The sequence below is a fragment of the Vitis riparia genome, chromosome 14, assembly GCF_004353265.1.
Source record: "Vitis riparia cultivar Riparia Gloire de Montpellier isolate 1030 chromosome 14, EGFV_Vit.rip_1.0, whole genome shotgun sequence".
NCBI lineage: Eukaryota > Viridiplantae > Streptophyta > Magnoliopsida > Vitales > Vitaceae > Vitis > Vitis riparia.
This window is the reverse complement of record NC_048444.1, coordinates 6,396,136-6,416,513: the sequence shown is the minus strand read 5'-3', so window position 1 is coordinate 6,416,513 and position 20,378 is coordinate 6,396,136. Positions and strand designations below refer to the sequence as shown.

Below are 20,378 nucleotides of genomic sequence, written 5' to 3'. Positions count from 1 at the left end.
TGTCACAGTCTCACAATTCATAGATTATTACTTAGTCAAGACTCGAGATAATCTCATTGGAGAAATTGAATGCTGCCATCATCGGATCAGCTGGAAGTTCATACGTCATACCTATTTTTAATAAATAATTTAAAAGTAATTACAAGTGGGGATTGGGGAGTGACATGAATCTTTATTCTCATTGCTTCTCAGAATTTTGAAGTCAATGGAGCAAAGACACCCACTTTCCACCTCCAATTGTATCAAAGGCTACGTTCGTTTGTCATATTTTTCCTCTTTTTTTTGTATTTCTTTGGTTACTGATTTTCTGCAGTTGTCTTTTCCCGTAACTTCTCTGCATGGGTGGTTTCCCACGACTTTCTTTTTCCATTGTTTTTCCGGCGAAAATGTTGGAATTTGGATTTTCTTGAAGCTCTTATACCCTCTTTACGGGATAAGAAACAAAAAAAGATACAGCATTAAGAGAAAACCTCCAAACCGAATATGGCCTCTGGTAGTGAGAGTACTGCCCCTCTTTTGAACAAGGAGGTGAGTTTCCTATGAACCCATTTGGTTTTCTTTCTTGATTTCTTTGTATTTGCATAATGTTTTTAATTCTTTGAGTAGCCCATTCAGGTTTTTTTTCTTTGTTATTTTGGTTTTTTTTTTTTTTTCCCTCCTGTAATTTTCATTGAAAGGCTTGTGCTGGTACTGGTATATTCTGAAATTTTTTAGCAAGACCATGTTCTGTTGGCATGCCCATATCAAGATCTTTGATGGGTTTGTTCAGTTTTCTTCTCCATATTAATTTTACTAATTTGTTTTCTGGGTTGGTTGTAATTTCTTCTCCATGATAATTCAGAAGTTGTTTGCTCTTTTCTTATTCTGCAGTCCAGTTTCATTTTTAACCACTTTGCCTTTGTCATAAATTCTTCTTGTCTCAAGGAGATTGGTTTTAACCCTAACACAAATTTAGGCCCATGGATACGGAAGAAGTTCCTCACACTGTACATATGCAGTGGGTTATTCTTAACCATATAAACGTTTTTTAAAGTTATGTCAGTTCATTTAGCTTAAGCCCAGAAGGGACATATATAGGAAAGAATTTCTTCACAGTATTAGACTCTTCTTAACTATGTAAACACGTTTTAAAGTCATGATGACCCATTAAGCCCAAAGACATGTGAGATCGGACATCCACATGGAAGGGAGCAGGTGCTTACAATTTAGCTTTTAAATAAATGTTCCAATAGTTGTTGAGTTGTATGTATAATTAATATACAAGCAAAATTGAGTTGGTGGTATGTATAATTTTGATGTGGCTTAGTAATCCTGCAGTCTAGATGATGAGCTGCCACATCAATGGACATGAACAAACTTCTTTCCCTGACTTTTCTTTTCCATGAGACAAAAAGAACTGCAGTTTCCTTCCAAATTTCAAATATGAGCTTTTAGTTTATCTTAACTGATAGTTGAATCACTTTTATCACTCTAGGCAGAGAAAAAGCCAAATGATGACCAGGCTGCCAATGATCTCCTGACAGACCTTGAGCGTGGAGATGCAGATCAGGTGATTGTTATTTGTGTTGTTTGAATCCATGTTTCCATTCAACTCTCATCAGGAGCAGTTCTATAAGGAACTTGATTTTATTTTGGCTAATACAGGCAGCAAAAGTGGGATTTTTCAGAGTATTTTTCTTGGTAAGAGAGGACTTGCTTTTATAATTATTTCTAGAAATGGAGTCACATTTCTGTATATATGAAGCTGATGGCATCTCCACTTTCCAGGCAATGCCTTATGCTGGGAAGCTAATTATTGCCACCATCGCACTTCTGATAGAATCTACATCAAGTGTTATGATTGTAAGTTTTCTTTTGTACTGGTGCCTATGCTCTGTCTCTCTCATGTTTCTTTCCAACAAAAAAATATCATCTCACTGGGATTAAAAAGGAAAGAAAGAATGAAAGAAAGAAAGAAATACCTGCTTAGGAATGGTGTTGGCTCAGTGATGAATGTCAAAATCTGGAACTTTCAAGATTTATTATAGCATGCTCCTTCACAAGGAACAGGTCTTCTATTTGAATCTACCTCATTCTGCTTGAGGTGAGATTGAAGATCAATACCATGTCATGTACACAACTCTTTTTTCTATCTCCTTCATAACTTTGCATACTTTTTCTAGAAGTTACAAAGCCCAAAGTCAAAAATATTCATGACTACACCATTATCACTTGCCCAACCACATGAAGGTCACTAATCTGCCCCATTTCAAGCCCTTTTCTCTGACTTTCAAGTATTAAGTCATTATACTAGTATTTTCTAAGTTAAATGACGGTGGCTTCAGAATCAAACTTAAAAGTTGAGTTGATAATCTAATAAATCTTAATTTTCAGTCCATAAACACTATGCCTCATTATTCCTCCAGATTTAAACCATGGGATTAAAAGAGGCAGAGGTCTCCCTAAGTCCTTAGTGGAGTTTCTAAAGGGTGGAACTAGAAGTTCAAGCAACTAAATTTCTTGTGTTTACGACATCTATATGAGCCTTGCTGTCATACCTCTTTGTTTCATATATTATAGAAATATAACATTGGAAAATCTTGAGTTCAATTTAAACCCCCTTGGGCACATTATTAATCATGGATGTGGCTTGGAACGGGATAACCCAAAAAATTGATAGTCACATTATATTGGACCGCATAAGTTTGCTGAGTGATCAACTGGACACGAGCTAATTTCTTTGCTTATGCTCATCTAGGTATTATGGTTGCTAATTTCTTTGCTTATGCTCATCTAGGTGTTATGGTTGTATTGTTCCTTATATCAACTAGCTTATTAAATGAAAATTGGAAGTGTTTAATTAAATATTTTTTAGGATTTCCAATAATTCATGATTTATATCTTTCCCTTCCTTTTTTTTTTTTTTTTCCTTGGATTATGACTAGAGTCATTTGTTTTCCATAAAACCTATCAAGTTATCAAGCAATGAGAATGTTAGTGTTAACTATAATAGTAGTCTCTTTGCTGCAAGTGGGCATGGCATATACAGGTGAAAACTGTTTCTTTAACTCCTCTATTCAGACAGATTGCAAAAGAAATACCCATGTAAGATCATATCACAAACCACAAAATTCAAAGGCAAATTTGAACATATAATTTGGTTTCTTCTCCTATTATATTTTTCTTGGTGTGTCTTATATTTAGTTTCTTATGTTACAGCCAAAATATTGTGGAATAATAATAGACATTGTATCAAGAGATATAAGGACTCCTGAACAACAATCTGAAGCCTTGGTTGCTGTCAAGAATGCTGTACTAGATATCGTGCTGATAGTTGTATTAGGGTATGGCCAATTCTACCACAGTTTTCTCTTCTTTGATCTTCATTGTATTTGAGTACTCCAGAAAATTCTGTAGCATTTGTATTCCCTACAGGAACTGATAACTCTATTCATTTTATGCAAGACATGAAGTGAGATTATTGTTTTCTTTTTCCTACCAACTGAATATTTTTTTGGTTAACATTTCTTTGAGGGCATTTGATGATCTAAAAAAATTGAACTCATCCGTATGCTGCTTTCATGTGTATGTTGATGATCCTATGGTACATCACCAAGCTTAATGCTCAAACAAGACAGAAAAGATGTGGATTGAATCCATTTGCCAAGAAATGCATTGTTAGTGAATTTGTTACTTTTGTCGATAGGCATAACAAATCAGAAGTTCAATTCCTTTTCTACCCAATGGAAATTGTGATTGGGAAAATAACTCTTCCAACCCCTCCTAATCTATTGAAACCAATCCCAGGACTTTAAAGAGCAAAAGAAAATTTTTATTGATCTGTTCAGTTTTATGCCTGCTTATGCCTCTATCATGGAGTTTCTTTTATTAATGCTAGTTTGTTTGAGTCCTATTCCCACCTTTGAGTTAAAGATCTCTTCCAGATGGCATTGGTGATTCCATTAATTTTCCATTTTAGCTTAAATAAAAAATAAGAAATGGCAGTCACTAATTTTCCTCCATGTCTGCTTTTGGATGCAAGAAAATCCTATTATCATATCCATTTTCCCAGCCGACATTGGTTTTTGTTGACTGCCCATTGCAACTTCTTAGGCAATTAATCAGCCTTCATTTCTTTTTAGTTCTCTGTGTTCAGCACTTGAGGAATGGTTGTTTGCTTCTGTTAGTGAAAGGATTGTAGCTCGTTTGAGAAAGGACTTATTCAGTCATCTCATTAATCAGGTAAGCCCATCAACTCTTAATTCTAAAGAGCCCTATATATGTTTAAGCCATTGCACTAGCGGGTTTTATGGGTTCAAATTCATAGATCTCACTATACACATTTTACATGGTGTTGGAGACCATGGAGGCATAGTAAGGAAACTGGTCCAAGAGTATTTTTTTCTACAATCCACTATTAGTTTTCGCCTGGGCCTTTTGAGTACAATTTGGCATACTTGATGTTTTACTGGATTCACAGGAAATTGCCTTCTTTGATGTTACTCGAACGGGGGAACTCCTAAGCAGACTATCTGAAGACTCCCAGATCATAAAGAATGTGGCAACTTCCAATCTCTCTTCAGCTCTTACAAGCATAACAACTGCTGCTATCGGCCTTAGCTTCATGTTCTCATCATCATGGAAGTTAACATGTAAGTATTTGCAGTAATTCATTTTGAGCAATGGAGTATTATGCTTACTATTTTTTTTTCCTCCATAGTGTTGGCTTTGGCTGTAGTGCCAGTCATTTCAGTTGCTGCACGTAAATTTGGTTACCATCTTCGCGAACTTTCAAATACAACTCAAGCTGCAGCTGCAGATGCTTCCTCAATGGCAGAGGTTGTAGGCAACATTTTAATTCTGATTTTTATTTTATTTTATTCTAGTAATAGTGAATCTTGGAAATCATATACATTTTATAATCCTAATATTTTGTACAATGTGTACCATAATGAACCCCTGGCATTTTTTTTCACGGAAAAATTCTGAATTAATGTTATGTATTTGAAGTTTAAACCAGCTAGTCTGAACCCGTCAAGAGACTGCAACAGAACCTGAATTAAAGTCTGTGTTGAGTATTTTTCTTGTTTTTCTGGTAACTGTAACTTGTATGTTGACATTAAATATTGCTAGACAAGTAAGACATCCAGTTGGATCCTTCTGTTCTATATAAGCGAAAGGGCTTACCAGTGAGTTATTGTTGGTTAATCTTCTGAGTTTTTCAAGTGGTAGTTTCCCTAAGCAAAATTGATGCTTTATAGGAATCTTTTGGGGCCATTCGGACAGTGAGATCTTTTGCTCAAGAAGGTTATGCAATTTCAAGTTACTCAGAAAAAGTTGATGATACCCTCAAGCTTGGACTTAGACAAGCTGTGAGTTTCTTGATTCCCTCTTATCATTTGTAAGATGGTGATGCATAGATATGAGGAGATTCTGAGCTTTGAACTATTACTGTTTTCTGCCACAGAAATTAGTTGCTCTATTTTATGGAGGTCTAGGTGCAGCATCCACATTGTCTCTTATTACAGTGCTGGTTTATGGAGCTATCTTAACAATAACACGCTCAATTACTACTGGCTCACTTACATCCTTTATTCTGTATTGCCTCACAGGTACGTCCCTTCCTGTATGCTGCCTCCAAAAGTAGGCCAAGATTTTGTATCACTACTGGAATTTTTGGATTGAACACAGAAGAATTTCAAAATTAGCTGATCTTTTAACATCTTCAGAGTTTTTCTCTGTAGCATGATTAAGACCTCAAAGCTTACTAAAATATAAAAATCAAGACAAGAAGCCATTTCTTGTACATGGTTACATGTACGTATTTTTAATGTTGTTGATCTTCTTTTGATGGTTTTATGAACTCAGCTTATGATTTATATTTACTCCAAACCAATATTCTTAGCCTGATTTAGCACTTCTCTATTGCCTTATCGAATAGAATGTAATTCACAGCTTATACTTTATTATCAGAAGCTTTTGGATACTAAAGTACTTAATGTGCTAAAACTCTTGAAACGCAGTTCGAAACTCAGTATCCTCACTAGCAGGACTATATACATCTGGAATGAAAGCTGCAGGTGCAAGTAGGAGAGTTTTTCAGCTGCTAGATCGTGTCTCAACCATGCCGATATCGGGGAATGAGTGCCCCTTAGGGTTGGTTAACTAACATCACTCTGTCCTCCCCACATCACCTGTGCATACCAATCACTGATTTAGGAAATCAAACTGAGAAATTTTTTATTTTAAGAACTACTGATTTAGGAGATCTAACTGAGGACCTTTTTTTTTAGCATCTAATATCAGTAGGTAACCATTTTGTTGGCTTTTTTACTAATGCTAAACCCATCCTTGTTGATGACAATGTGGGTTTGATGGAGCAGGAATCCAGATGGAGATGTGGAATTAGATGATATCTGGTTTGCATATCCTTCTCGGCCCAGTCACATGATACTCAAGGTAATGGTTTTGCACGGTTATATGTAATTGTGTTCTGAAGACTATCAACATATGAGTGTGCGCGTTCTGAAACTGGACAAGCATTTAAAACCAAGAATATGCTTCTTTTCTAGCAAACCATCATTATTCTTTTAGAATCAATGCACATAGATACCATGGTTATGAGTTTGTTTTATTCTCTCACCCCCTTTAGGCTTTAGGATACCAAGATGAAAAGGAAATGAAAAATGTCCGTACTGCTCTGTCTTGTAGAAGAGCTGTCAAGAAAAGAAAATGGAATTTTAAATCTAACAGCTAGCTGGGTTGGAATAGTTCTTGTAAGAATCCAAAAAGTTATCCTTGACTTATCTAATCAAAATGCTTGATCCCATACAGGAACCATCTAACCATAGTATGAGTTTAATATGTTTACAGTAGATGACAAGAACTGAAAATTTTCGGACTACATCTTAGTATCTAACAACCCTTGTTTCAATTTCAGGGAATAACTTTGAAACTGAGGCCTGGTTCAAAAGTTGCCCTTGTTGGTCCAAGTGGTGGTGGAAAAGTAATTATCATTATTCTTTCTCTGTTAGGCCATTGCCCATTCCTCTTGACTTCATTTTTTCCAGTTTTAGATAAACAAGTGATTGACCAAAACCTAGTGACAACTTCATTAACTTTGTTTTGTATATTGCAGACAACAATTGCTGGCCTAATTGAGAGGTTTTACGACCCTCTCAAGGGAAAGATTTTGCTAAATGGGGTTCCTCTGGTGGAAATATCACACAAGTATCTACACAAGAAGGTAATCTTGGCCCTAGATATTTTTGTTGGGAAGCCCATGATATTCATTTTCATGCAGTTTATCTTGCTCCCATGAAATTTTTATGCAGCCAGTGGCAAGAGAAAGGAGGGGTTGCTTTCTATATAAACCCATAGGAAAGCCCTTAGTGAACTAGAAAATTAACAGACTCGTTCACTGCTATCTCTGCTCAAATGACATTCATTATGACTGAATTCACCTGTGGTAGCTTAAAATGAGGACTAGGAAACATGATTGGAATAGGCCAAAGGTCCTCCCTAACAGTTAAATCACTAAGATTAGCCAGCTGAACCAAAATTATTTGAATCTTAAAGCCTTGATGGCATGTCAGCATCACTTTAGGTTTACTCTTGTGTCATAACCTAAAACCATTAGAATGCTAATTTTTAATATTCTTATATTGGTTGTGAACACATCAGCTGTCATTTTTTCTTCCAAAATATGCAGATAAGTATAGTGAGCCAGGAGCCTGTACTTTTCAATTGCTCTGTGGAAGAGAACATTGCCTACGGGTTTGATGGCAAAGCAAGCAGTTCAGATATACAACATGCAGCTGTGAGTTTTCAGCAGCTTCTCTTTTCCCCTTCAAAATTTTGAGTTGGCAATTGTATATGCTGACAGAGTTACGGCAACTGCAGAAAATGGCTAATGCCCATGATTTCATAGAAAATTTTCCTGAAAAATATCGAACTGTTGTTGGAGAGCGTGGGTTGAGACTCTCAGGAGGCCAGAAACAAAGGATTGCAATTGCGAGGGCACTCCTGATGGACCCAAGAGTTTTGCTATTAGACGAAGCCACCAGCGCTCTGGATGCCGAGAGTGAATACCTTGTTCAGGTGAGACTGGCATACTCATAAATTTTAAGCTTGAAAGTACTACTTTTACAAAGCATTCAAGCGGATGGCACTCAAGCTAATAAGGCAATGCCTAACCTTGACACCATATTTGTTTGAAAACTATCAATTGGATTAAAATGCATAGGCAAGTAATGTATCGGAAGCAACCACAATCCCATTTTAACTTGGCAGCTTTAATTCTGTCAGTAGCATTTTCAATCCCTACACCAAGGTAACACAGATTATGGAAGCAGGCATTTGAGTTTCTTCTATGGCTGCCAAGTTAATCATCAGCCCAAGTTTGATAGCTGATATAACTAAAGACCAAAGTTGACCCCATGAAAACTTTCTATAATCATACCCCAACAGATCTTGTTATGCTGTCATGCATTTCTATAATCTCATCAACCAAACGATGAACTGCAAAATATGCTTTCATTTGTTTCAGACAGATACAAGAAGTCGTATCATCAAAGTTTCCTGAATTTCTGAATTTATGTGAGCTTGTTATGTAAGAATCTAAGATCAAGGAAAATTTGAGGAATTTTAATGGCGTATATTTCATGGTTGGAACTAGATATAGTACTAAGAAACCATGAGAGAAGGGGAAAAGGTAAGGATGGAGAAAAATAATGGAAAACTCAAAAAATTTCTGATCTTCTGTAATTATAATTTTCTTGAGAATAAAAATTTTGAAAATATACAAGCATTTTGTTCCTTTCTCCATGATTCTTTGTGAGAACCAAATTAAGTGGGCAATTCATGTAAACTATTTTCCCTTTTTTCTTCTGAAATTTCTTTTCAAAGGAAAGGTATAAAATGTTTTGGAGATTAAGAATCCAAATGGAAGAAAGGATAGGATCATAGGAAAGCTACCTAAGCTAGGGGGTATACAAAATGTGCATGATTTTCCACCTGATAAAATGATGCTATTTCTTGGTTAACCAATCCTGGATGTGGTGGGCAGGATGCAATGGAGTCTCTGATGAGGGGCAGGACAGTTCTGGTAATAGCACACAGGCTTTCAACCGTAAAAAGTGCAGACACCGTTGCTGTAATATCCGAAGGTCGAATAGCAGAAAGTGGCAACCATGAGGAGCTCCTCGGCAAGAATGGTATTTACACCGGCCTCGTCAAAAGGCAACTGCAAGGGCCTTTAACCCCCAACTAGTTATATTAGGTGGACTGAAATCTTCGTTTGTAAATGATTCCTCTGCTTGAATGATTAGTAATGTGAAACAATGTTCCAAACCTCTGTCATCCCTTTAGACTATTCTTTACACCCCACAATACAACAGACAAATTGTCTTGGATGCCACAATTCTATTCCAACACAGCACGGTCAACTAGTGAAATCAACCTAATTCACATGAAAAAGATCGATGCTCGTGTTATCCTACTGAAGCTGCACCAACTGGGCTTCTCATTGGAAGACCTATGTTTTACTGGTCTCATGTTTCACATAGTTACAATCAACAATTTAATTTTTCTTCAACACCCCATTAGAAGAAGTAAGTGTCCATCCTCATCTTTCCGTTAAAGATGGGCAATCAAGTTGGAAGCTGATCAAGAAGAAATCCCACACAAAATTGAAGGGAGGAGCAATCCAACAAAACTTTTAAATACAATACATGTTTGTGAATGATACATGCTAATCCATGTAGTCATTTAGCTTTGGTAGAATGAAAAAACAAAACAAAAAATAACTTAAAACTCTGTCAAAAGGAAAATCAAATGAAACTCAATTGCACTTCAGTTCAGCCCCAATCTCAGTCTAACCTATCTCTAGATAATGCTGGCCGACAAAAAGCAGTGATTTACTTATCGTATCGTCAAGCCTTGCATTGCCTGAGAGCCATCTTCACTTATCTTGTTGGCTTGAATGGTATTGATGACATTTGCAATATTACCCTAGAGAAACAAACATCAAGGAAATTAAACACCAAATATAAAGTAACCATTGCAAAAAGGAAAGGGGTTAATGGAAATACATTATGATAAAGCAAATATAATAGGTAATCATACTGGCCTCTTCTCAACTATTTCCACACCAACAAAATCAGGTGCCTCTAAAGGTACACAATCAATTGTGCATGCAAGGTTCAGAAAAAGAATGATACCAGCTGAAAGGCTTGGGAAATAATAATGTGATGGCAGATATTGACAATGGGACAAACAAACACAAGCATTAATTTTGGGAAGTTCATTACCCTCCATGTCAGTAGCTTTGATCGAAGGTTTTGCCACTGCTGCTGCCCAAATACACGCTCACTACAGCGGCTACTCATATCAGACCCAAATGGAAACCAGTTAATAGTGTATAAATCAAGGTCAATGGTGTAGTGGAATCTTTCTTTGCTGAAAGTGGAATAAATCAGAAACTAAAAAGGGAACTAAATGGAGTACCTCACAAGCACAACTTGATTCATTTGGTCCATCTTACAGTCCATTAATTTCACAGTTATTGCCTTAACCACCCAGAGTTCCACCTCATCATCATCAATCTGCAAACAAAATTGCACCAATATATTTAACCAACTTGTAGATGGGACACCTGGTAGAAGCAGAGTAAGAAAGAGCAAAGATGCTTTTACCCTAAGTGTGTCTTTGATGAGAGAATATGGAATTTGACAAGATTCATCAGAGCCAAGATCCACCAGAGACATTAACCTCATCTTCGTTATACAGTCTTCATGGACAAGACCTGCAACATTCCCAGATGCAAATTCCAAATAAAAGAAAATTGGCTAGGTCATCTACCAGAACAGGGTTTTAAATGTTGCAAGATCAGAAAACAATTACCATAGCTTTTAAGTAGAGTTGAGTTTGCAGCATGAAAATCTAAATAGGCATCAAGCCTCTGAGTGAGAAAAATCTTCAGAAGCTGATAGACCAATGCATATTTAGCGTCTTTCTCCAATTGTCCTACTGCAGGCATATCCAGCAGATCACACTGAAATACAACCAAAAAAAAGGGAGTAATTTTCTGGGCACCCAAACCAAAATTATAATCAAGACTGAAGAAAAAATAAAGAGAATAACAGGTGGTGCATGCATGCTTGCTTCAAGAATAAAGAGATACTATAACTTGAACTATGGTTAAAAAAACCATGTGCAGAAACAATGGCACCCCCGGAACAAACAACAGCAGACACAAAACATGTCTGGATTAATTACTGATCTAATAATTATCCAAGCACCATAACACCCAAGCGACATTTCTGGGACTCAGGAAATCAGTTATAGTTTCAATCTTTACCTTCGTCCTCTTCTCCTTTTATTTTTCTCTGAAAAATTCCTTAAAGATCCTACAAATTTCCTCATCTATTGAATAAATCACCCTTAAAGAGTTTTGCTCTCTCAGATCTCCTTGATTCATCAAAGTTTTCTTTTAAGGACATTTCTGGGACTCAGGAAATCAGTTATAGTTTCAATCTTTACCTTCGTCCTCTTCTCCTTTTATTTTTCTCTGAAAAATTCCCTTAAAGATCCTACAAATTTCCTCATCTATTGAATAAATCACCCTTAAAGAGTTTTGCTCTCTCAGATCTCCTTGATTCATCAAAGTTTTCTTTTAAGTTAATCATAAAAGTGTATCTGTGTTCAAAACAAAGACAGTCAAGATCAGCACCATACAGCCATCAGTCAGAAGTTAAAGGTCGGTTGCTAATTTCTCATCTCCTCAAAGGTGTTCTCTGGGACACAGTTGAAGATCAACTGGCTTCACTTGAGAAGTTTCCTGCCGCTTATAAGCTATGAAAAAGGGAAAAAATGCTGGAACTATAATCATTTCCTTAGTTTACAAATTACTAAAATTGTTTATGCCACAAAATTCTGTCCCCCTCCTCTCTCATTATTTGGGTTTCAACTGGATACTAGAAAGCTTTGAATGAAGGTGCTGGAATGTATTTTTTTCCAGCACTGTAAAATTGGCTACTCTTCTACCACTGTAAGCTGGGTTGTAGTCAAGTGTCTGAGTAATAAGTTTTGTTGTGATAATACTCTTGTTCCATTTGAAGTGCTTAGTTGTCTTTCCTGTGGTCTGACCTACAACACCAGTATTCATAAAAATGATTTTTTTATCACTATTTTGTTATATCTGTTATGCTCTGGTGCTAACACTGTAAATTCTGCAAAAAGAGTGATTTAGAGATTAATTTTGACATGTACTTCTGTTTGCATGGTACTATGTTTGTTTGATGGGCTTATATGTTCAGCTCTATTTGGAGCCAATAGTTGTGGGAAAGTGAGTGGTAATCTGTGTAAGTGGGAGTGTGGGTGTGTACTTCTGTTTGCATGGTGCTATGTTTGTTTGATGGGCTTATGTTCAGCTTTATTTGGAGTCGATATTTGTGGGAAAGTGAGCGGTAATCTTTGTGTGTGTGGACTGCATTGCGAAGATTCAGTGACTCTATCACTCCGTGGCAGATGATGATCTCACTACAATTTTTTTTTATTTTGATAGGTATGATCTCTCACTACAATGATTAAGGGCCACTCCTTGAGCTTAAAGAAAAAAGAATAGGCAGCCCAGGTTAAAGTTAGATGAAAGATGATGAAACTAAAACTGAGAGACCATACAAAGAACAAATTCAGAAAACATATCAACAGAAAGAATATACACATCCAACATGAAAAATTACATAGAACTCATCTTCAGATCTTTGAAATTAAGACCCTCAATTTTATACATACATACATACATATGCATACATACATACATACATATATATATATATATATATTATAGGCTCAAATACCTGAAACATGTCTGGTGCCCTCACAAATTCCATAATAGTGCGGACAGCTTCTTCCTTGGCTTCACTCATGGTATATGCATCTTCTCCAGAAAAGGTAGCTAAGTACTTGGTCAGGAATTTGAAATAATCCTTTCCCAAACTATAAATAAAAAAATAAAATAAAAAATCCATAAAAATCAATTTTATAAAAATAATTTACTAGGAAAAGTAATAACGAAGTCTTTTTGGATACCCATCCTGCTTTCTGTTTTTTTAAAAAAAATTAAAAATAAAAATAAATAAATAGTAGTAACTTCCATGTGAAATATAAGAACTTTTACTTACACCGAAAACGTAATGGTTTTTCAAAACTGGATAGAAAAATTGAGGTATTAAAAAAATATTACTACCTCAAATTTTAAAATTTTCAAAAGCTATTTTTAAGGACATAAGCTAAGTCAAAAAAATTTGTATACGAGTTTCTACTTTTTATATAGAAGTTTCTGTTTTTAAAAACAAAAAACAGAAAGTGTATCCAAATGAAACCTAAAAGACATTAACCAAAAAAAAAAAAGGAACTGATTGCAGCATTATAAAAAAAAAATCCTTCAGATTCTACCTTTTATTTTCTTTTAAAATATTAGAGATGTTGAGATAGAGAGCTCTCTGATCCAAGATCCCGATATTCCACTCTTTCAAGAAGCTATCCATCATTTTGAAAGAAGGTATAATATGGTCGGTGACTTTTCCATTGACTGCCAAATTAAGAGCCTTCATATAAACATAGAATCGGCTGTATGGATTCTCTAATAGATTGTAAAGATTAAACAATCTGAAAAGAGAAAAGAGGAAGACAAGCATGAGTTAATGCCTCAAAAATTACACAAGCTAAAATAGCAACCATGAATGGTATTATATCTTCTATTTCCGACATGCATACATTTTTTAAAAAGGAAAATAAGAGAAAATATATTAAAACTGAGAAAAGAACTAGTGCACTAAAGAACACAGGACATATACAACAGTTTCCAAAAGGCAAAGCAAAAAAGGCATGCATACAAAATATATTTTAATGTGAGTATAAAAAAGGGGGAAATAGAAGCAATATTACATCTTCAAACGCAATGCAGCCTTGTCATTTGGTTGTTGAGTAATTTTTGCAGATATCAACTTTGCCATCTCCAATGCTTCATCTGGACTTTCAGACTTCGTGACAAGATTACAGATGACAGTGAAGATGCACTCAAGATCTGGGATTAAAAAATATATAAATCAGATATCATTTATATAAAGAGGAACTTCATCTTACTTGATTTTGTTTTTGCACAACTTGATTGACCAAAACTGCTTTGACCCATATAAGACTTTGTAAATTTTCTAAGTTGCTATTATAAAATAAAATCACCCATAACAGGATCTCTTAGCCTGCATATGAGAAAATGGACAATAGATTGGGACAAATCCTCACTCTCAAAGTCAATCATCCCGACCTAAAAAACAGTTGAAAATAATGGACTAATAGCTGTAAACATCACATGAAAATCACAGGGTGAAAAAAACTTATCAATACCATCTCATGTCTACAGCACAGGTAATTTACAAAATGTTGCAATCTTTTGTCAGGAGAAAACATTGAGACAAGCATGCCTATTTAACAATTATCAGTCAATTTATTTCTTTGCCCGTTTTTCTCTCGCCCATATGCACATCCATTGCCGCATTCTTTAAGAACAATCTCAGTCATGAACAAATTCAAGCATAAAAGAAAAACAAACTGTACCTTTATCTGATGCTTTGGAAAACATCAAGTCAGCAGATGTGAGCATTAATGATGCCAAATCCAACCATCTGCCCCTCACCATGCATTCTTGAGCTTCCATACATAATCTAGTCACCTGTGGCTCAGCAACCTGGCAATGACCAAAGACACAGAAAATCCAGACAAAATGAATTCACCAAGACCCAATTTTAGCAAAGACTCTCCAAAAAACAAAACCCAGAAGAGGGGGAAGAGAGAGTACTTAATCCCCTCATAACAACATAATATCATATTACAATCCTAAACATCAATTCTAGGGCTTTTGGTGTTCGGGTCAAGATTTGTAAGCTGGACTCCATGTTTGGATCCTAGGAGTCATGGAATAGGACTCCTAGGAGAATAGGGCCAGAGAACAGGACTATCTTGGCCGGGCCACAAGATTGAGAATCATGAAATCAGCCCCGGAAGCATGGTGGTCTATTACAATCCTAAAACGTTAAAGGACTTTGATTTGAAGCACTCCATCAGTCATGAGGCTTTTGACATTAGGCGAGTCTCCCTCGTGAAAGGCAGAATCAACTACAAAAGCCGGGATGAAAACCCAAAGTTTTAACAAGAAAATACGAATGCTCAAGCATTCGATTAACATGCAATCAAAGCTCCCACTTTTCCGTAATATATGCCAATCACCAACCCACCTCGCGAACGATTATAGAGGTTCGTTCTAGACAAATATGTATATCAACAATTCCTCACTCGATTGAAGCCAGTGATTACAAATCACGAAAAATAAAACCAAAAGGAATAATTTCAAATTAAACCCCACAGATTACATACAGAGAGACATGTGAAAACAGTACCTCAGGACCAGCGTCGGCCCAGGAAATCTCGGCGGTGTAGCGGACGACGGAAAGCGCCGGATCTTCCTCGGAAGTAGGTACAAGGGTCGTCATTGTCGAAGCTCCCTCTCTCTGCAACGCCAAATTGGAAACCCTAGTTGTTTCAGCAGCAGGGGAGGGAGAGAGATAAAAACCCTACCTCGGAAGATGGCTACTAGTAAATCATAACCAAGTGGGAGTTTTTGTTATAGACGGTTACTACCGTCTGAGTACTAGACGGGTGTTTCTATCTAATGGGTCGGGTCGGGTCGGGTAGGTTCGGTTCGGTTTGGAAGCCAGCCCAACCATTTGATCTGGAAGACTACCAAACATAATAAAAATTATTTAAAATTTTCACTTTTTTTTTCAATAGAATTAAAAAATAAATAAATAAATTTGAAGATATTTTCGCGGAAACTTTATTCTGTTTAACCATATACTCTATTTCTTTCCTTTTTCTTCTCCTTACCAAAATGGGGATGTGTTTGTTTCCCGAGAATCTTAACTAACAAATAAATATCTTAATCCAACTATAAGATTACCAAATTAGGTCACACATAATGTGTAAATCATGAGAATTACATCTCATGTTTAGTTAAAAATAAAATATGAAAGATTATCAATTTCTTATTCTATTTCATATTTATAGGTGATGGACGATAGGATAAATTAATCAAAAATGCTTTCTTATAACAATCTAATAATCATATGAATCATACGAGTATTTCTAACAATTTTTCTAAAATAGCCCTTTATTTTTAAATTAATAAGTTTTGGGTAATTTGTTTTGAAAACATATTGTTTTGTTATAACAAATTTGATTTTGTTTTTCAAATGTATTTCATAAAATTATGTTTGGTGCTAGAAATTTTGAAGAAAAAAAAAGTAGAATCGAAGAAGAAGTTAAAAAAAATAAAAATAATTTTAAAGCTAATAAATTATCTTTTTATATTGTTGTAAATTTATTTTATTTGTTTTAACTCTTTTATGTGAAATAAAATAATTTTAAAATATAAAAAATTTAATTTATCGTAATCATATTTAATTTTTTTTCATAATAAAATCAAACATAAAAAAAAAACATTTTTATTAACAAATTAATGTAATCAAGAGTTATTCACTTATTTAATTAAAGGGATGAAATTATCCTCATTTGATAAATCTAACCTTTCATGTTTTTTAATCTTAATAAATATTCGTTTCAAACAAAAATGTTTCGATTTTTTTTTCTTACAAAAATAACATTTTGTCTTGAAATACACATGTAAATAATTAATATGTTGAAAAATATTTATGTTAAAACACAAGTTATTTTCAAGGTACAAAATGATTAGATTTATGGATATCATATCTTTTCGTCTCTTTTAACCGATTATTTCCATAATAAATTCAATAAGAGTTGAATACCTTCACCCACACCCATAATAGATAAATAAATAAATAAATAATTGCTTTTCGGAATTAATTTTTGAAAAACCTGTTTTTAAATACCATTTTTGAAAGCCTGGCCGAAGAGGCCTAAATTCCTTTCTCTCGTCTTTTTCTCTTATCCCTTTAGGATAGAGTTCATTTATTTGAGATTATGAAAATTAGTGTTGGAAATTGATTTTGATGCATGTGCCTACTTTTTATGTGAATGACTTAACTTTTTGTCCGGCTTTCTGGGTTGGCACATGGCTAATTGGTTAATTTGATTGCTTTGATCATTTTTTAAGGCCACGCATTTGAATGAGCCTTGCATGTTTGGCTTAATCAACCCATAACCAACTCTGTTCTGAACTAAGTATAGTTGGGATTATCAATTGACAGATTGTTTTCCAAGTCATGCAATGTCAAAGCAAAGAATAGTCACACAAATTAAACTGATGCATCAAGAACTTTGCATTCCCAGGCTAACTGAATCCAGTCACAACAATATATCACATTGTGCAACAAATGAATCTCACAGTTTTTGAGATTATGATATTGATTTTTACCAATTCACAACAGCAAACAACCCAAACAGTCTCCAGACCCGAACACATTATTTGCTACCGCCGCTGCCACCGCCGCCAAAGAGGTAGTCCAGGGAAGATCCACCACCAGGAGCAGCATGGACCTTGGTGGATGGCCGGTCCTGAAACCACAAAGAAACCATGTTTAAAACACCAGCATACATACATAACACGGAAGAATATCATGAATCCAATTGCTCAGGCAAGGAGAAATATGCAAGTCAATACAATTCCCTAACTACAACTAACAGGAACAGTTGAAGCACATGTACACGAAATCAGTGAATGTATATTTTTTTTTTTAAACATATATCCACCAAAGTTTCCCTTTCCTTTTTAAGCAGGAGGTTTCCTCACTCTGAGTCAAGTGAGTTAAAAAGACTGCCATTTTTCAGTTTGAGGAAAGGAGGAATAAACTAGCATCATGGTCCAGCCATTTACTTTTGAGAGTGATGATATATGACATGCACTGAAATTGTGGCTTTCATTCTCTAGATGTAACCAGATGCCCATATTCTAAGCCCTAATCTATTATACTAGAAGTACTATTAATCACAACAGTAATAATAATGTTAATAAGTCTCAACTGAGTGAGAGAATGATGAAGCAGAGGCTGAAAGCTCCCTAATAACTGTAAGAGGCAGGATTCATGGTCATCATCCTGATTGACAGTTGACACCTGGCCCAATTTGCGGCATTCTACTTTACCAGTGTTGGATGTGCATACTGCAAAGCACTGTATTTGACCAGAACATAGGGCAGAAAAACTTAACATAAAGCCAGGGAGCCGGACTTATAGTAACTACTGATAGGAGCTGATTCAAGAAAAGCATTTCTTCATTTCGAGAATTGAAGCTACTCAGAATATACCATAAATGTTAAGTCAAATGCTACATTACCAAACAATTGAAGGTCCCTTTAAGGTACAATGGAAGATGAATTGGCAGAACACATTCTATGCTAGATTTGAAAAACTAGATTTGAAAAACAAGCTAGTAGATAAATATGGAGATGCCATCATAATCACCAAAATAAAATAAAAATGAGGTTGAAAATACAATCTCTCACTAACAAATAAAAATATCTAGATGCTAATAACATCATCTTTGACATGACTAATTTGGTCTCGCCCGGGCATACAGACTCCAGACATTCCATTAACATGATATAGCAATGGTGCAAATCATAAATGTGTTTTCCATACACAAATAATTCTGTTGTCAACTATAATGTCAAAGGTCATAAAGATTGGAAATAAATGTCTTATATTTCAAAAAGGCAATTGTACTCATGATCACATGAAAGAGTAAACACAATTCTCCAACGTTCAATTGTGGAGAAATGGGCATCCCACACCATCATAATGGATAATCATATACAGAATCTAATTTACAACTGGTAGTAGCTTAAAATTACTAGGATTTGCACTCTCCATTTCCATTTGTCTCAAAGGTAGAGAAACTATAAAGCAACAAGTTAAACTTGCAGAATGGAGAAATCTACAGAGTCAATGGTGTTGCACTCTCCATTTCTATTTATCCCAAGGACAGGGAAAATAAACTAATAAGTTATGACTAACTTCCAGTTCTGGGAGAGATTAACAAAGCCAGTTTCTAGCCTTGAGCAAAGAGGTTTGCATTGAGTAGCTAACAGCCAACATTGTCATATACAGGAGAGCTCTTTTTGAGTTCTAATTTAGTAGAGTAATGACCCTAGATAGATTCAATTGGCAGACAAGGTATCATGTTATCAACCGAAGCAATTCCTAGTAGTCGTGGGATCAAGACATTAGAGGAATTTAGACCCCTTAAAAGTTGCTTGTTCAAATGCCAATTTTAAGACCAAAGATATGATGGGCAAAAGGATTCAGAATAAATTACAATTGGATGACAGGTGAATAATCATAGAAGTTTGTCCATATAATCTGTAAGCAAAGGCCTCAGCCAGAAATATACCGTGATAAAGTTGCCACAGTTCTGCCCATCAGCCCGGAAATAATTGTTTGAAACATTGCTGTTAATGCCTGCTGGAATCAGCTTACTGTTATCCACTGGCTGTGATGGAGCAGGGGGCCTCTGAGGAGGTTCATTGTTTGCAATGGGCCCCTGGTTTTGGGCAACTTTGGCCTTATTAGGAGTTTCACCACTTCCAAACAAATAGCCTAAAGAACTCTGTCCCCCGCCGCTACTGACACCACGGCCCATTCTTCACTAAAACTGCAGATAATTTCCAGGCAGTGAAGAAAACATTGAGACATTGGAGTACATCAGGCCCAAATAGAAAATTCATACTTTTACTCAATTCTTCAAATATATTCTCTTTTAGACAGAATAAGAGAAAGAAAATAAAGGAAAACCGAACAGATCAAATGCCACCAACATTTCTTTCCCACCAAGGAAAAAATGGGTATGTGCACACGAATCTGTATCAGAATTCTCTTGTGGGTACGCCCCCAGCGCATTGCATGGACTTCATCCATATAAATTACACATCTCAACACCTCAATTGTCAATTCCACATCCCAATTAAAAGAACCAAATACCCTAAAAATTAAAGCTTGTAAAAACAATATAAGACGTGTAGATCGATCGGAGATTGCTTCAACGGAATTTGCATCACAAGATCAAAATTAAATCGTTCCGCTAGACTAATGTGTGATCGAGTTTCCCCACAAAATCAACAAATAAACTCAAAATGCAGCGACAGAATCAGCATCAGATCATCAACAATGAAGAAATTCAAGAGTCAAAAACTCAAACTCAACATTCAAATTCAAACAAAGAAAAATGCAAGGGTAACAAATGCAGAAAAGAGAGACGCTAGGGCTCTTTACCTTCCTTTTTCTTAATCTTCTTCTTCTGGGTATCGGAGCGGGCAAAGACAGCAGCGGAGGAGATCCTTATTTATAAGAAAAAAAAAAATTATTTAC

At 35.6% G+C, this 20,378-nt stretch overlaps 3 protein-coding genes across 4 annotated transcripts; 1 reads left to right on the top strand and 2 right to left on the bottom strand.

The window, feature by feature from the left end:
• The first annotated feature begins 193 nt into the window (after nucleotides 1–193).
• On the top strand, nucleotides 194–9,574 carry LOC117930403 (ABC transporter B family member 27-like). Of its 2 annotated transcripts, none has more exons than XM_034851046.1 (17): nucleotides 194–528; nucleotides 1,475–1,549; nucleotides 1,645–1,680; nucleotides 1,768–1,842; nucleotides 3,199–3,323; nucleotides 4,167–4,221; nucleotides 4,460–4,631; nucleotides 4,700–4,818; nucleotides 5,241–5,351; nucleotides 5,447–5,591; nucleotides 6,003–6,135; nucleotides 6,363–6,438; nucleotides 6,920–6,985; nucleotides 7,118–7,225; nucleotides 7,691–7,798; nucleotides 7,882–8,079; nucleotides 9,047–9,574. In XM_034851046.1, the coding sequence occupies exons 1-17, from the start codon at nucleotides 484–486 to the stop codon at nucleotides 9,248–9,250; spliced, it is 1,851 nt and encodes a 616-aa protein (XP_034706937.1). In that variant the 5' UTR covers nucleotides 194–483; the 3' UTR covers nucleotides 9,251–9,574. The 2 variants fall into 2 exon arrangements, with proteins under 2 accessions (XP_034706937.1, XP_034706936.1); XM_034851045.1 differs by having other exon boundaries at nucleotides 4,122–4,221.
• Nucleotides 9,575–9,648: 74 nt separating this feature from the next.
• Nucleotides 9,649–15,628, bottom strand: LOC117930404 (eukaryotic translation initiation factor 3 subunit M-like). The gene is made up of 10 exons (XM_034851047.1): nucleotides 15,438–15,628; nucleotides 14,599–14,728; nucleotides 13,930–14,068; nucleotides 13,438–13,650; nucleotides 12,840–12,978; nucleotides 10,882–11,032; nucleotides 10,674–10,783; nucleotides 10,486–10,583; nucleotides 10,290–10,359; nucleotides 9,649–9,990 (listed from the first exon to the last, which is right to left on the bottom strand). The coding sequence occupies exons 1-10, from the start codon at nucleotides 15,528–15,530 to the stop codon at nucleotides 9,901–9,903; spliced, it is 1,233 nt and encodes a 410-aa protein (XP_034706938.1). The 5' UTR covers nucleotides 15,531–15,628; the 3' UTR covers nucleotides 9,649–9,900.
• A 1,675-nt stretch (nucleotides 15,629–17,303) lies between these two features.
• On the bottom strand, nucleotides 17,304–20,371 carry LOC117929545 (protein SPIRAL1-like 3). The gene is made up of 3 exons (XM_034849857.1): nucleotides 20,283–20,371; nucleotides 19,405–19,665; nucleotides 17,304–17,571 (listed from the first exon to the last, which is right to left on the bottom strand). The coding sequence occupies exons 2-3, from the start codon at nucleotides 19,651–19,653 to the stop codon at nucleotides 17,479–17,481; spliced, it is 342 nt and encodes a 113-aa protein (XP_034705748.1). The 5' UTR covers nucleotides 19,654–19,665; nucleotides 20,283–20,371; the 3' UTR covers nucleotides 17,304–17,478.
• Nucleotides 20,372–20,378: the final 7 nt, after the last annotated feature.

What these genes read in the sequence shown, in the direction of transcription:
- LOC117930403 (XM_034851045.1), top strand. Translation starts at nt 484, where the DNA reads ATGGCCTCTGGTAGTGAGAGTACTGCCCCTCTTTTGAACAAGGAG. An exon ending in GTGCTGATAGTTGTATTAGG is followed by an intron (nt 3,324 to 4,121) that starts GTATGGCCAATT and finishes ATTTCTTTTTAG; the next exon opens with TTCTCTGTGTTCAGCACTTG. An exon ending in GGGAATGAGTGCCCCTTAGG is followed by an intron (nt 6,136 to 6,362) that starts GTTGGTTAACTA and finishes TTGATGGAGCAG; the next exon opens with GAATCCAGATGGAGATGTGG.
- LOC117930404 (XM_034851047.1), bottom strand. Translation starts at nt 15,530, where the DNA reads ATGACGACCCTTGTACCTACTTCCGAGGAAGATCCGGCGCTTTCCGTC. An exon ending in TTCCAAAGCATCAGATAAAG is followed by an intron (nt 14,069 to 14,598) that starts GTACAGTTTGTT and finishes TTTTAATCCCAG; the next exon opens with ATCTTGAGTGCATCTTCACT. An exon ending in AATCAAGTTGTGCTTGTGAG is followed by an intron (nt 10,360 to 10,485) that starts GTACTCCATTTA and finishes TGATATGAGTAG; the next exon opens with CCGCTGTAGTGAGCGTGTAT.
- LOC117929545 (XM_034849857.1), bottom strand. Translation starts at nt 19,653, where the DNA reads ATGGGCCGTGGTGTCAGTAGCGGCGGGGGACAGAGTTCTTTAGGCTAT. An exon ending in ACTGTGGCAACTTTATCACG is followed by an intron (nt 17,572 to 19,404) that starts GTATATTTCTGG and finishes TTGTGGTTTCAG; the next exon opens with GACCGGCCATCCACCAAGGT.